We start from the raw sequence: 16,525 nt of genomic DNA, 5'->3' as shown, positions 1-16,525 counted from the left end.
AACCTTGCCCGATTTAAAGATTGTAATATCTAATACGTAATTAGAGTGGCTGAAACGCAACTAAATGTGTGCGCACTCAGCGAAACACACGACTGCCTCGATTCTCGTTGTAAACGGATGACATGCCGCTATGACCTTATCATTAGCAAACTAGCACGTAGCATCACATAATGTTTGAGACGCCGCTCATGAAGCCTAAACTGAGCAAGCGCCGACCACGCGGACGCCGAAATGAAAGCACAGCCACCGCCGCTGAGCGCAGCTCTGCGCCCGGACTCGTCACGTAGCGGTGGCGATGAGAACTAGGCGCAATACGGCTCTTGCCGGGCGACGCGATGGGCCGCACCCAAGCTCAGTTCAGTTCAGTTCAGTTCACTTTATTTTCCTTTCAAGTGAAAGTGGAAGACGAGGCAAAAGGTGTGTAACCTGACAAGGCCTCGTCTCCCATGTGCAGCTCGCAACAGGCAACACGTTACGACGCATACAAAGGGAAATGTCCTGATTAACAATACAGCAAATTAAAAAAACAAAAAATAGATATACAAGTTACATAGGAACACACAATGCAGTTTACAGTATAACACCACCTTGGAGCGAAACAAACACATAAGAGAATATGCGACAGCGCGAAGATGAGAACAAAAATGCAATAAAAATATGGATCTGTATTTGACTGGAAATATCATGACGACATAGACTGTAAGGAAAAAAAAATCAAGAAAAACGAAAACTGATCATTTGGATTCAGATGGGTGCACCTATATTCAATAAATATATTCCGTGGTCTTTAGGAATGCTTTATATGCTGATTTGAAGGAATTAAATGGTAACGTAAGATCAATCCTGTGTTCATGAAGGTTTAGTAATTTTACTGCTTGATATTCAATATCCTGTTTGCCATAATTGGTTCTGGCTTTTTTTGTTTTATGTACAAGGGTTCGAAAGCTATAATGCGGAGATATATCTGTGTACCTTGTGTACAGCTTTCTTTTATGGATGATTTGCATCAGTTTAAAGTAATATACCTTGTTGGCTGGTAATAAATCATATTTTAGGAAGAGTGGCTGGGTTGGCAAGTCACTTATTTTACATTTGTAGTTTTCAAATAGACGTAGAATGCGCTTCTGCAGTACAAGCAGCCTATCGTAATTTCCTTTCGTCGTGGTACCCCAGACTAATATTGCATAAAGTAGACGCGAGTAAAATAATGTGTAATACAAAGTTTTTTTAAGCCAGAGAGGGATAAGAGGAGCTATACGGCTAATACAACCTACGGCACGGGAAAGATCGGTTAGAAGGTGATTAATATGCGGAGTCCAGGATAAATCTTCGTTAAACCAGACACCTAAAAATTTTTGTGTAGACACCTGATCAATATATTCCATTCTGTATTTAAGTGTAATGTTTTCTTTAGAAACTTTGTTAACTGGTTTGAATAGTATAAACTTTGTTTTGTGCGTGTTCAGCTGTAAACTATTGTTCTCGAGCCAGATAGACAGCTGGGATAGGTAAAGATTGGCTTCCTTTTCGATCCCCTGGACATTTTTGCCCGTGAAAAATATACTAGTGTCATCAGCAAAGATGGTTATTGGTTAAAAGTGCGCCTCGATTGAGCGGCCGTGGCAATTGCCTGTGGCTGAGAAAAATTATATAGTTTTTCACATCGAAGTTATAAACCAGCGACTAAGATCCTTGGAGCTTTGCCAGAATATACACGTATCTTGTTTCTTTCTTGGCACGGGAACCCCATAACTCGCATGTATACCACAGAACGTACTGTGGTTGATTGCTTTTGCTACCTCTATAAATGTAGTCTATTCTCCCCATGGTGATTGAAACTACCATGTGTATCTACTTCAAGAGCTCCTACACTATTCTATCCAACATAAAATATCTATCAATGTTCCTCCTCTTGTTTATAGTATGGTGTTCGCATATATTTTGGTTGGCTCTAGATATTTCTGCACCATCGGGGCACTTCAACAAATTGGTGGTGGCAACATTTCCGAGTCCTCTGCTATACCATTGTTTCAAACCTTAAACTACTTGGGGACGTTAGATACTATAAACCAAACCATGTGAAACAAAAAATTTAATCCTTTCCGGGTAATCGCCTTCGTTATGCTCACTGATGGCGGTGAGTCTTTTACAGAAAAAATCGCCCTCCTCTGCTTGAACACGCAGCTGCGAAGTCCAATTTGCATTTTATAAGCACTTCGAATATTGTTATGCGTCCACTGAATCCAGTGTAAATCGAAGCCACTAGATTCCAAGGCACTAATCGAAAAATAGTATATTCTGCTTTCGCTTCGTAATTCATGGTACTCAGAGCATTTAGAATGTACTATTTACAGAAAATCATATAAAACTAAATAACCAAAGTTTCAAGATTTTGTTGAATAATCTAATATTCTATGGCAGTGTACCGTGCTAACAGACTATGAAGAACACTGCACTGGAAATTCAGTTTGTCAGGCACGCCGCTGATTTTGACTTTACCGCTCTTCAATGTCTGCTCGCTTTGAGGTTTTTTAGATACCGCTGCCTTGAATACAGCCCGCAAGCATCACAATGATCACCAACAGCTGCGTGGGCATATATATTGGGCATGAAATTGCAATATAATTTCGAAAATGCATTTCTAAACAATTTGTCAACTCATTTTACTTGCTTTTATGTCTTAGTGTCAGACTTTAAACGCAATTTTCACGAGCCGCACTAAGAGCAGATTTCTAAGCTATATGGTGATATATCGATGCACTTTTGAAGAACTTGGACAAGGAACAGGAAATGACCAGAAACACACGTGCGCAAATTATCAACATAAAGTTTATTGCGGTATACATGTGTATGCAACTTTTGATGCAAAAAAAAGTCCCAATTGTATCAGCCATTTTTCAATAATCAGCCGCCACTACGGGTTTATTTTGACAAGACAGACCCCGTTTTGAATTTACTTTTCAGACTTCTGTGCTTATCAGGAAAGAGCCACTATTGGGACGCTTACACATGGCTATTTTTGTTGAGATTCCGTACAATAAGCCTCCCAGAGCTGCCTGATTAGCCTGCCCCCAGGTTCTAGCATAACTCTAGTCTTAATAAAATGGGTTTTCAATTTTTGCATCTTTGCGCCGTGTGGCGCCAGATTTCCAGGTTCATTATTCAGTAAACATTTGCGCTGATGTCTTTAAGCCTTTCTTTAAAGCATCTGCCTCTCTGCCCAGGCATGTTTTACCAAATCACAGCGGAACATAATAGATTACTCCGCATATCTCGACAGCTCTTGTTTTGTAAGACACCTCAGGAAGCTTCAGCTACAGGCCTCTGCTCGTCATTTACTATAAACCAACATTCCTTTTACTTTCTGGGGTCGGTAAAGACAACTTGCACAGCATGCGTTTGAGAGATTTGCTTCAATTTATAAGAACTTACATGAATCACGGTAGTACTACTGTCCCCTTTTTCAAATTCTATCCTTTGAGCCCTTGTTTTGACTAGCCATTCAAACGTATTCTGGCCCACGGACACAGCCATAAGTGTTAGATAACCGGTTTTCCCTAATCTCGCTGCCTTCGCGGTGAAACGGAGTCAGCCTTGTGGCCGCAGGACGTTTTAATAGCCTGATCTAACAAGGAAAAGCAACCTTTCGCTTCATTAACTTCTGTGGCAAGAGCAGTATGGCAATAAGCCGATCTCACTGCGCGTTATCCGTGTACAGCTTAAGTTGTGCTTAATAATTAAAGTCACTTAAAAGTACTCCTGGGTACTCTTTTTGGGAAGTTCATGTGCAAGCGTAAGACTTAAGTATGCTATATTTAGTTGTTTCAAATTTTTCTCTCCTAGGCTGGAAACGCCAAATTTCTTCTTAGCGCAGATAAATAAATCCGCTATGTATCTGATGTACTCTGCAACCCCAAGCGGAGAAAATGTTTTTTTTTTTTTTGTTTCCAGTCTCTTCTGGCAAACAAGATGCCACAGAGCAAGGTTGTGGTCCCTGAAAGGGATGTCCAATCGTTTGGGTTGGATATGAATTCTTCCCACTCGATACACAATGACATGACTTATGCCTCTGCCAGGCCAATGAAATCTGTTACAGGGGTTCATAAACATGGTGTAACCGTATTCTTCATTGCACATTTCAACCCTTTCTAGCACCTGACCCCAGAAACCTGAGTACAATAGGTCCGTAAATGTTATGGAGGCTCATGTCACTTTAGGCTTTTCATTCATATACTGGATAACCTGGTTCGCATTTCAGCCAGGTTCTCCTGTCTTCAACTAAAGATCGAAAAAGGGCGCTTGGTCTGTGTTTATTGTAAAGAAAGTTTCGGGAGTTAGCTTCTTGGTGCGCAGCTATTTCTTTGGAAGTACATCGAGACAGATACTCTTCATAGATAAGCAGCTTGGATCGAATAGTCCTTAAATTTTCTTTCTTTTCGGGTTTTCTTTTGATGGCATTTTGAGACGCGTTCAATGCCTTTGCTAACAGTCGCTTGCTTCTGCTATGGCGAACAATCCTCTCTAATCTTACCCCATTGTTATGGAAAAAGTCAATTGTCTTCTTCTTCAGATACAATCTTTAATCTTTTTTTATTGTTCTTTCTTTTGTATTTCATTTCTGTCTTAAACCAGAAGCCTGTATTGCTGACCCCAGAAACCTCAGTACAATAGGTCCGTAAATGTTATGGAGGCTCATGTCACTTTAGGCTTTTCATTCATATACTGGATAACCTGGTTCGCATTTCAGCCAGGTTCTCCTGTCTTCAACTAAAGATCGAAAAAGGGCGCTTGGTCTGTGTTTATTGTAAAGAAAGTTTCGGGAGTTAGCTTCTTGGTGCGCAGCTATTTCTTTGGAAGTACATCGAGACAGATACTCTTCATAGATAAGCAGCTTGGATCGAATAGTCCTTAAATTTTCTTTCTTTTCGGGTTTTCTTTTGATGGCATTTTGAGACGCGTTCAAGTGCCTTTGCTAACAGTCGCTTGCTTCTGCTATGGCGAACAATCCTCTCTAATCTTACCCCATTGTTATGGAAAAAGTCAATTGTCTTCTTCTTCAGATACAATCTTTAATCTTTTTTTTATTGTTCTTTCTTTTGTATTTCATTTCTGTCTCAAACCAGAAGCCTGTATTGCTGATGTGAAATCATTCACATTACAACGAACTGAAGAAAGGTGCTAAAAGGCAGGCTGTGAAAGCCGTATTTTGCGTCCCACGAAAATTCGAAAGAAAACTTTGGTTACATTAATGGTGTTTAATATCCTGATGCGATTCTAAGTGTGAGACGCAGTAGTGGAAGCCTCCGAAAATATTGTCTACCTGAAGTTTTTTAACATTCAATTACATCGCATAGCAAACAGGCGCTTTGCTTCCTCTATTGAAAAGCAGCTACTACTGCCGCGATTCCACGCCGCTTCCTTGGGCAGAGTAACTGAGCCACTATAAGGATTGTGCATGAAAATAAATGAAAAGCAGAAGCCTGTAGTAGAAACGCAGTGAGGTGTTATACAAAACGAAATTTGTCTTGTGTTGCGAAGGAATCTTTTATTAGATATAGCTCTCATGGGGTCACGCATACGTTACACAGACGGCCAGATGCCTTAAAGAGGGGCTTTAAAAATATGAGAGCAACTGTGGCCAGAATATCGCACCTGTAAATCTGGCGTCACCCTAAACTGGACGCATAACGTGCACACCCCATTTTCATCAGAACTAAAATTCATGGACGGTCTAAAAATAGTTCAGTGACAGGGCTACTGTAAGAAATCTGGAAACGAAGGCGCATGTGTAGGTGACCCAAAGGTGACACTTTCCAAACAAGGGAAAGAGTTCTTAGCAAAAATTATCTGTAATGTGAAATGGGGCCGAAGTGTCAATAGCTATGACAGCCCAATTGCTGATTGTGTCAGGTTGAAACAAATATTTTATTCCGGTGACATATTTGTGACTGCCGTAATAGAATTTTGGTTGATAATTTGTGTTCCTCTAATGCGCGTCATTTTCTCTTCATTGCTCAAGTTTCTCAAAAGCAATAATGATATGCGCCTGTACGAAGAGAGAACTAGCCCAATTTTACACACTAATTATATCCTTATAAACTACAGCGGCACTTGTATGCCGAAAAGTCTGTCACGCTTTATTGGAATCAGAAATGCAAAATTTATTCTTACGGCTTTCAAGCAGCGCAAATGATTTCTCGGCTGAGATATTATGTTTCCTGCCCTGAAAAACGAAAATAAACCTATTTTACAGATTGTATTGACGCAATTAATGGCAAACTTATACAGCTTCATTATCTACAGTGCGGTGCATTAACAGCGGATAATCTACCTCGGTTAAGTAGTGATGTAGGTGGTTTTTGTAGGTTATGGCTCACGTGCACAACTTGAGCGGATAAAGATAAATTATCCAGTAGCCCCTTCTATTTCCAGCGCGAATGATAGTTTGGAGAACACATTTATAATTTTTCTTTGTGTACTTCATATACTCGTGAAGTAGTGCTTCTATATTTAAATTCTCTTTCATGTTTTATTGAAACATTATGTGTAGAACTGTGTGTGCTACCGTTGCTTCGTACAAGGGGCACAGTACCTGTCAAACCACTAACCGGCTTTCTGACTGCGTCTTCCAGCATGAATAATTTTTAATAAATTTTGATTTGAATTTCAATTTCAGTCAGCATATCCACTTTAAAAATGTGTATAAATGAAATTGTGTAATGCGTCAAGTAAAGTTTATTGAGTGGAATATAATTTAAAATTATCAGTGTTAGATGTGCAGCCATAGCGAGGTTTTAAACCGCAAATATCATTTGACATTTGCGTTGCCAGTCAATAATATGACATCGCAGCTGACATCTAAAAGAGACACCTTACACAGGTGTGACCAATTGTTGGCGTAGAATCTTTAAATTTGAATATCTTGGCTTGTCTCTGTGTTATCAGTGTCATAAACTACCAAAACGAGTGTCTACCGCTAACACCTCTCTGCTTTCGCTGTCATTGGGCTGCGGACTTGCCATTTAAGAAACTGGTGGCTTCCTACCGCAGATACATAAGCATACGAGGTTTTACTTTGTCGGAAATGCCACAAAATGTGCATAGCGAATTCTCAGACTACCCGCGAGTTTACCTATCTCGACAATGCCCCTCACGCAGCTGTTTGTGTATATTTCACAACGTGCATACAAAATGAATGGAAGAAGCGGCTCTAGGACAAAGCGAGAATTACGCGCTGCGATGAAGCCCGGCGGCAGCAATCAACGTTTCACGTGCGCCAAACTTTCCAAAACCACGCGCCACCTAACGCGAAGCTGAATATTCTTCCAAACAGAGGGATGGAGTATACAGCATTGCTTAAATTCGTTAAAGCAGGCACAGGTGTTCAGAAGTTTCATATCTAAGCAGCATCGAGACAATTCTTCACAAGCGCTGCTCATGCTGCAGAAGGCATTCGAGGTATTTTGCATGGCGCGTTTGCACCGGATTAGAGATTTTAGCTGCAGCATAACCAGATGAAGTCATTGTGCTTGTTATGGTTACAGCGCAGCTCGTGGTTCGTGCCAGAAAAACTAGACAGTGCACTGGGAAACTAACTACCACTATTCACTTAATGAGTATAGAAGTGTAACAGCTCTCTCTCCTTATAGTTGCTGCGTCGGTGATAATTCTTTACTACCGAAAAAGAGGCGCCGGTAGTAAAAGTGCAAACTGTAATGCAAAGCAGCTCAATCAGCGGCTGTTCCCAGTTGAGCTCATACTAAATGCATCTAGGAGCGTAATAACGTTACAATATTCATTGTGAATAAACTCCTTCTTCGGAAGGATGCAAAAATTTCCTAACACTGTCACAACTATTTCCGAAATATACTTTTAGTAGCTGTGCTAACGTACTAGTTGCAAAAGGAAGCTAACAATTATACTAATCATCTGTTCAACGCTGACGTCTTCTTTATATTCTTCCTGTGTGTGTGTCGACACTGAACAAGGGCATATTTGCGTTGTGCAATGACATCGTAAATTATTTATTTAGTTAGTTCCGGTATTTTATTGCCGTCATCGACAGCTTCTGTATTCTGCGGAGCGTTATTCCAGTCGAACGGCGTTACGTGAAAGCTCTGAAAGATCATCGTGCTTGGTTTTCGGCCAACTGCCATTTCCTCCATTGGTCTGTTTTTAATGAATGCGAAAAGCAAGGCACCCGTGTCAATGCGATGTCAATGAACGGTACGCAACTCTAGATAGTCGAAATGTGCGGCGCCTTGCACAACGGCACCTTCATAGGCTCAGTCGCAGTGTTACAATAAACCCCATGCATCCTACCAAACTATGCCGTGAATTCTTATTCTTTTTGTCCCTTTTAATTCGCAATGGGGATCTTTAGTTCGAGCTACGCAACTCGCAAAAAACTCGAAAATGTAGGTTTCAAGTAAACTAGGCCGATTTTTATAGCAACTGACAGCGTGCTAATTGCACAATTATTATATATCTCGTTGAAAAGAATAGCTGACATTCTACATCATTTCTCGCAAGCTGCTATTTCTAATGCGCCAGACCTGAAAATTCTTGGTAGAATTTTTTTCGCTATCATTCTAGCCCGCAGCGGCTGCGTTTTGGTATTTATTTACACATACTGCAGTCATAGAGACCAAGCAGGGGGGCAACATTCAAAAAGCAAAAATAAAATCAAACACTACGCAAATCCAGCGTTCCGGCAACAATAAAAGAAGAAAACCAAACAGAGGGCAATGATATTGTTAAGTTTACACATACAATAAGACACTCTTTTCAAAAGCAGCGGCATCCTGAGCCGAAAAGACATTTGCTGGCAGTGAGTTCCATGTTGTGATTGTTCGGGGAAAAAATGAGTTTTTGAACGTATTTGTGCGTGCAAAGTACGGGGTAAGGTTATGGTTGTGGCTATTGCGTGTCTGTCGTGTAGAACGGGGGGATATATAGGGAGCAGCATTAATATTAAATTGACTAGAGTAAAATGAGTACAGAAATTTAAGCCTTGCAAGTGCTCTCCTTCTTTCTAGAGTGGATATGTTCTTCGTAGACATCAGAACGGATGGCGAGATAGAGCTATGGTAAGCGTTAAAAATGAAACGGACTGCTTTTCTTTGGATCATTTCAAGTTTCCTTATATCCTTTTTTAAGTGCGGATCCCATACGACGGAAGCATACTCAAGTTTCGGACGAATTAGTGTGTTGAAGGCAAGTTGTTTAAGTTCAGAGGGAGCGTGTTTTAATTTGTGTCTTAGAAGGCCGAGGTTCCTTGAAGCAGACGAGCAAATGCTATTAATGTAGCTGGACCATGAAAGGCGATTTGTAATGGTGACTCCAAGATATTTGTATTCGCTCACCTGAAGCAGTGGAAGATTGTTTATTGCGTAATTAAAACTGTATGGCGCTTTCTTGTTAGTAACCTGAAGAAGAACCGATTTGTCGCTATTTATTTTCATGGACCAAAGGGTGCACAACTCTAGGACATTATTAAGATTTGACTGCAAGCATTTTTGGTCGGTAGTGCTGCTAATTTTCTTAAACAGAATGCAGTCATCTGCGAATAGTCTAATACTGACTTCGGACGTATTTACGGAGTTAACCAAATCATTGATATAAATAAGGAATAAAAGAGGCCCAAGTATGCTGCCCTGAGGCACACCAGAGGTAACGGGTAAAATACCTGAATGAGATTTTTTAACATCGACGGACTGTTTTCTGTTGGAAAGATAGGTTTTAATCCACCTGACAAGTGCTGTTGGAAGACCAAGATGTTGAAGTTTAAAGATGAGCTTATTGTGCATGACGCGATCAAACGCCTTGCTGAAATCTAAAAAAATGACGTCAACCTGTCCAGCATTGTCAATCGATGAAGCGAATTCATGCACTGTAGTGACGAGCTGAGTAACCGTAGATAAGCCTCTTCTAAAACCATGTTGAAAGGGAGACAGGATGTTATTTTTTTCCAGAAATGACATAAGATATTTAGATATGACATGCTCCATAAGCTTGCAGGTACCTGAAGTTAGCGATATGGGACGGTAATTGTTAACGTTCAAACGATCACCTTTCTTAAAAATTGGAACAACGCGAGCTAAGCGCCAGTCATCAGGGACAACAGAATCTTTTAATGAAAGTTCGAAGAGGCGAGTTAAAATGTGGGCTAATGGTTCGGAATAACGGCGCAGAAACTCATTAGGGATATCATCAGGCCCCACTGCCGATTTCGTTTTTAAGTTTAGCAGCATGTTTAGTACGCCTTCATAGCTTATAAAGTCATCTGATATATCAGATCCAGATACCTGCAGTTCCAAATCTTGATCACTCGAGGCAAAGACAGTGAAAGAAACTATTGAAGTGATTTGCAATATCCACAGGAATCTCCGAGACCATGCCGTCAATAGATAGCTGTTTTACCTCATCTTTAGAATCACGTAGGTAACGCTAAAACTTCTCAGGGCTCTCTCTTAAGAATTTGGGCAGTGCCTGCGAAAAGTAGTGTTTTTTTGCTTCGGAAAGCTTAGAAGCTAGCTGAGTTTTCAGCGTGCGAAAACAGGTAGTTTTATGACCGCTTCGTTTAGTGCGTTTAATTTTGCGATGCAAATGAATGATTTCTCTAGTAATCCACGGATTAGGCTTATTTGTACGTACACGCTGGTTGGGAACGAAATTTTCAATGCAAAAGTGAATAGTGTCCTTAAGTGTAGTCCATAATGCTTTGACGTCGCTAGGCAGGTTATCACATAAATCCCAGAGTTTGTCTAGGATCGCAAGATCATCGGCACGTGAAAAATTTTTTACAGTGTTATTGTTCGCTATCCTATGGTTTTTCTGGGCATCAAGCAGCAAAGACAAATGAACGCTTTTGTGATCAGAGATAGCCGTGTCAACATACACACTGTATTCAGATAAACTAGCGCTGACAAATACCAAATCAAGAATTGAACGAGCGTTACCCACTTCTCTAGTATGCTGGTAGCGGTGATAGCGGTGGTAGCGGTGATAGAGGCTACATAGTGTGATGTCTGCGCTAGTCCAGCATTACCGGAGCCCTCAGCTACGGCATCAGCATAGCCTGGGTCGCTTTGGGTGTCAAAGTTATATAAATAGAGCAATGATGCCATATAAACATTGTTCAGTCTGGTGTCAAGCACTTGTCACTCCGTTACCGACCATGATGTTTCAATGTACAAACTCACCCCTCACACCATCATACTTTTGACATGATCGTCATACTTTGGATTAAAAAAATTCAATTCTTATGATGCGGCTAGCGCCCAAATTTAGTGCTTGTAAAAACTTCGTCCACGTGCGGACTACACTGCCGATACGCTGCTGAAGAAACTAGCTTCATATTTCCTGTATTTCTGTGCTGCGCTTGCAACAAAACCGACGGGCGACGGCGTGGAACTAGATGAACACCACCCGCCGCCATAGAAGTATGCCGGCAGCGAACAATATGATTCCTTTCGCTTCCTAGTTGAGTGCGCAGGCTGCAGAAAAGAGGGCGTCTCTCATCCACAGCGTCCATATTCTGCATACAATGCGCCTCACATTCAAGCATACGCTTTGCCTGGCCTAGATATGCACTGATATCTGTTTCGTGTTGAAATTAAGTGAGAACATGAAACAGTTACGTTGGCATAATTGTAAGCAATTCGAGCGCCTGATTGTGTGCCAGGTAAGTACAAATATCTCAATGTGTGAATTTAGGTGTAAGCTTCCATATTGTTGTGTACACTGCATAGACATTACTCTCAATGTTATTTCCAGCACTATGCGAGCTATCTGCCAAAAACCCTCTATATTAAATACTGTGTCGACAATTAGAAGCGGCATTGACAGTTCACGCAGAGAGCAATGCTTCAAACAATGAGCGTCTGTGGGTTACAAAGGGCTGTAAATTGATTTTCAGGGTACTCGAAACCCGCACTCAAAAAAGGAAATGTCGCAGTGTATCGCTCGTCTCTATGCACAAGTCTGCAAGGTTGCTAGCAGGGATACTCAAAGAGTGCTTCTTAGTTTCTAAAAGCGAAAGAAACGCGAAAGGAGCGCGGGAACGAACAGTGCGCGAGAGAAAGGGAGAGAGAGACTGCATTTGAGGGGGGGGGGGGGGGTGGTTACTTGATGGATGGTGGCTCCAATACAAAGTGCCTAGAGTGTCCGACGAGTTAGTGGCACTTTTTTGGGGGCAGTCGAATTGTTTCTAGAGGCACGCATACCGCTTCTTGCTGCATGCATACCATGCATACGCATCGCCTTTTCCTCGAGTCCTCATCAGGTCCTGGCGCGCTACCTATCAAGCGCGCTTTTTTAGGCTCCAGTTTTGTTTTGACTCATTCCAATCTCTGAGACCTTCTCCCGACTTAGGAAGCAGTCTATGCAAGATTGCTACAAAAAATCGCTCAACTTCCTCCCCCATGTCTCAATGGGTCCTGCACCACTCCCATTGGTCTACAAGAAATCCCTGATAAATACAGGAATAATAACCACTGCTATAGGACCTTTATTGTTGCTGTATCAAGGCACTCTGGGTTATTAGCAAATATGTAGTTTACTAACTTACTATTGGATAAATTTCGTACTACTATAAATATTTATACATCTGCAGTGTGTTCGCTGCGGAGATTGGGATTGCTAAATGTATGCTTCTCAGCCTAATGCAGCTAACAGCAATCTGCCCAAATCTAGGAACGCTATAACTAGCAGCTTATATTTATGGAGGCGCCATCGATGCTGTCATTTCATTAAATATGTCGAAAATTTGTCAGTACAGACTACCGAGAATAAGAACGTTGCACGACCGTCTTAATGACGCATTGAATATTTCGTGTCAGAAGGTGTTTTAAAAAACAAAACATTTTCAGTGATTAAGCACAGCAACGAGCCCACTGACCTTCAAGGCCAATTCCGCAAGTCTGTGGGATTAAGAATTCTGCAAAATTATTACTGAAGGCTCTGTAAAATTATCAACATGTATTTAATTTCTTATTTGCTCACCACGTGCATTTTCAATATTGTAGAACCATGTTACTGGGCCAAAATCACCTGGAGCTGTTTCGTTCTGTGCACAAATCGCGGCGTCAATGAGTTTTTAATTCCTTATAATTGAATACCAGGTGCATCTCGCATGTTTGTAGCGACCAGTGCAGTGAAAGAGACCCAATTTGTTTAGAGCGCTAAATGCCCGAAATACAGCACATCTGCTTACAGCAGACATGCCAAAATGGAATGACACAAAACAACCGCTAACATGGGCAACGAATCCCGCAAGACTGGATTGATTTAATAATGGTCTTTAGTGTGATGTTGTCAACCGTTTTTAACTAATGAAGTTTTCTCTTTATTTATTGCTGCAATTTATGGTAATTTGTTACGGTTCTTATCCATGGAACGAACTAATGACTTCAAAATCTTTAGAAAGCATCTGTTCTTGCTTAGTAAGTTATTTTTGCTCGAATCAGCATTCTTTAATCACAGCGATTCCAGTATGTGGTAGATTATGTATGTTCGAGAAAAAAAAGATAAGGAAACAAACTATCAGAAATGAAGCACTAGAAGGCAACTGCCTTTCTTACTTGAATAAACTGTTCCTAAAAGCTTCAACATCTATCAATAATACCAATAAATCTAACGAAAGCATGCAAGTTGTTTATTCATAATGACAGCACTGAGTAAGCTAATTGTCTTTACTAGCAAAATAGATAATACCTTAAAGATTCAGGATGAAGGGCAGATTACTTATGCAAATGTCTGTGTTTCAATAAATACTTATTCCGTCTTCATTACACCTTGCTAGCAAGTCTTTATGATTGCTAAATATAACGGTGTAAGCAAGTTAAATATCTTATTGAGCTGTCATAAAAGACATCGCGTCACGTATTATGTACAATTTGTACGCAGTTCAAGGCAATTTATGTGTTTTAATTTATTTTTCGTAATGAAAAAATGCATATAAGACACGTTTGTCCAAATATAAGAAAGGTTGTAAGCTAGCGCTCATGTTGCATTCGTTCTCTCCTCTGGGGCTTTCGGCCACTCTATAGACTACGAGCCCATTACTGGTATTGTCAACTGAAGAAGCTGTTAGATGCATGCTTATTCTTTATTGAACATAAAGATAGCTTTCAGTAAATAGTTAAACGATGGTTACACAAGAAACCTAGAGCTTTTTAAAAAGAGTTTACGCTGCAGCGAGTACCAGTCTGCTACCTGGTCACGGTTACTAGCCTGTCATTTACTCTCTGCTGTCGCTACGAAACTAGCAATATATGCAACACGTGCTTACTAAATTTATCTTATTAGCTCTTTATGCAGCAATAAAAAGAGCTACGCTGGGTAACAGTCGTCCTGGAAATACACCGAACTTATGTTGTCGTTCTTCACAATTAGTCAGTGGACATGTATTCAGCCTTTTTCATGGTGTCATGCTAAAAACGTTATTTCTGCAAAACTTTCATATCACACCTGTTCACTAAGACCCTACTAATAATAACAGTTATAATAAGTATTATTATTTTAATTTTATTAGGATAAATCTATTTATTCGGTTAAGAGTTGCGATGTTTATTACTTCAATGGCCAAATTTCGAAGGCGATGTTTCACTGCAATTTTCATTTACCTCAGAATTGAATTAACTTTAGAAAACAAATTGCACGAAATAGGGGTCCACACTACGCAATTCCGGAGCATCATTTTCCCGGAATGCAGCCGGGGCAAACTTTTTCTACTGCATATCTGCATCTCGCAGCTCGAGTAGACTAAGCTACTTAACAAAATGCCGTTTCGCTCCTTCAATGGAAACTTAGTGCCTGGAAGAATGTACAGAGAACAGCGTCCATACGCCCAGCTTTTCAGTCGCATACTCTGCTCGTATTACTAACTTCCTCAAAACAATTCGTGTTCATTGCAACATTGCTTTAAAGTTCATTTAGGCACCTGCAGTCACACAATCTTTAAAACTGCAGCATTCATTACTCGCAAAGGAACCTCTCTCCCCTTGCTTCTAGTTTACCGGAACCTGGCAAATGTTGTAATTCGATCTGTTAGTACATTTTACGTCTTTGTAACAACAGGTATGAATGCATTGCTGCTGCCAAATTAAGCCAGGAATGAGGATGTGTAAAACGAAAAATATCACAAAGGACGAGAACGTAAAGCAAGACATGTCACCAAAAAAGTTTTCTAACAGTCTGTGCATTCTCGGTACTCTCTTTTACCTTCAGAGAACGTGCTCTGGAGGCTTTAAACTTAATCAGTACGTAGGCGGCTGAGACGATTATACTCACTGTACAACCGTGATAAAGACCACAAGTACAAGGAGACGCAGAGCATAGCACTTCATACTGCAGCAGCAATCCATGCCTGGAGCTTGGAACATCGGCGAAAAACTTGCTAAAGCCCTGATTTAAACAATTGGGTGGCTTGAGCTGTTGCTACAGAACACGGCAACATCGAATCTTATTCCTAATATGGCGAATATCTCAAGCAGCGAAGCAAAGGTCGCCGGCTCCATTGTCACCTCAGAATAAAAAAAAAGACAAAAAGCATTATAAATTGGGCAGTACTGCGTGTGTGCAATGTTTTATGCTAAAGCATATATTAAACGCTATCTTAGATACAGAAGCAAGCTATAAAATAACTATGACCTTTAGAACAGTCTTAGAGGCAACAAAAAATTACCTTGCCACAAAATATGCTTTTATCCGTATTTTGAATTTTGAATTGTGCTTAGTCACAGCGATTCGTTACAACTGTTTTTAAATCCGCAATGTTTAGACCACTGTGTAATTCTTGCATACATGCAGCTCACTAAAAAAGGCCGGGCGCCCTCACAATCCGGACCGTGCAGATTGCTCGTCGCAGTGATGTACAATTCAACAAAGCCCTTTGCACACGCAATCACTTCACGATCTCTGTTTAAGTATATCTTATCCCGTGTTTCAACATAGCTACGCAAGATTTATGATATGAGACAAGAATAGGAAGCAAACAAAAATTTTATGGGTATAACTTGATGACTTTAGCTTTTTATATTTAGGTCGCGTAAATGAATATAAGAGTCTTGTTATTAAAACGTCAGTCCTGCAGAGAACAGAGCTAAGATAACCTGCGTAGTATCTTTTTCACAGAAAGGTATCGTAGTTTTTGCTTAGTTATTTAGCCGCAAAGAGTTCTAACAAACGACCAAAATTTCAAGAAACTTATTAACATTGACTTTTTAAACGCTAAACTGATTCAAAGTTGTAGTCTCCTCCGTCCTTGTATTGCGACAAATCCACCCCATTATCATTGTTATGTACGTTTGCTTTGTCCTCAATGTCGGCATCGCCAGTGCTGCAATCTTCGCCGTCGCTGAATACTTGGCCGCCTGTATACAGTGAGGGCTAAGGCTCTGAACTAGCTTATCTGTATAGGTATCTGCATTTTGATTCTCTCATAAATATTTCATATATAGGCTGAAAGAATTGAAATAGAAGTATTCAAAACGTTGTTTGCGTCTCATACCTCATGTTCTAG

General features: G+C 40.5%; 1 protein-coding gene across 3 annotated transcripts in view; it reads right to left on the bottom strand.

The window, feature by feature from the left end:
* LOC146174445 (uncharacterized) overlaps positions 1-15,521 on the bottom strand; it is a 93,199-nt gene extending 77,678 nt beyond the window's left edge. For 2 of the 3 annotated variants that reach the window (XR_014702209.1, XM_084584738.1), the window contains exon 1: positions 15,295-15,521. Coding sequence is in view for 2 of the 3 variants with exons in the window: in XM_084584738.1 (XP_084440864.1) it covers positions 15,295-15,386 (92 nt within the window). In the remaining variant the exon portion in view is untranslated. Of the gene's footprint in view, positions 1-6,171; positions 6,224-15,294 lie in introns of all 3 variants that reach the window. The other variant, XM_084584737.1, reaches the window with a different exon arrangement.
* Positions 15,522-16,525: the final 1,004 nt, after the last annotated feature.

The sequence above is a fragment of the Amblyomma maculatum genome, chromosome 11, assembly GCF_055883805.1.
Source record: "Amblyomma maculatum isolate TAMU_Amacu chromosome 11, ASM5588380v1, whole genome shotgun sequence".
Classification (NCBI taxonomy): domain Eukaryota; kingdom Metazoa; phylum Arthropoda; class Arachnida; order Ixodida; family Ixodidae; genus Amblyomma; species Amblyomma maculatum.
This window is presented reverse-complemented; position numbering and strand designations above follow the sequence as displayed.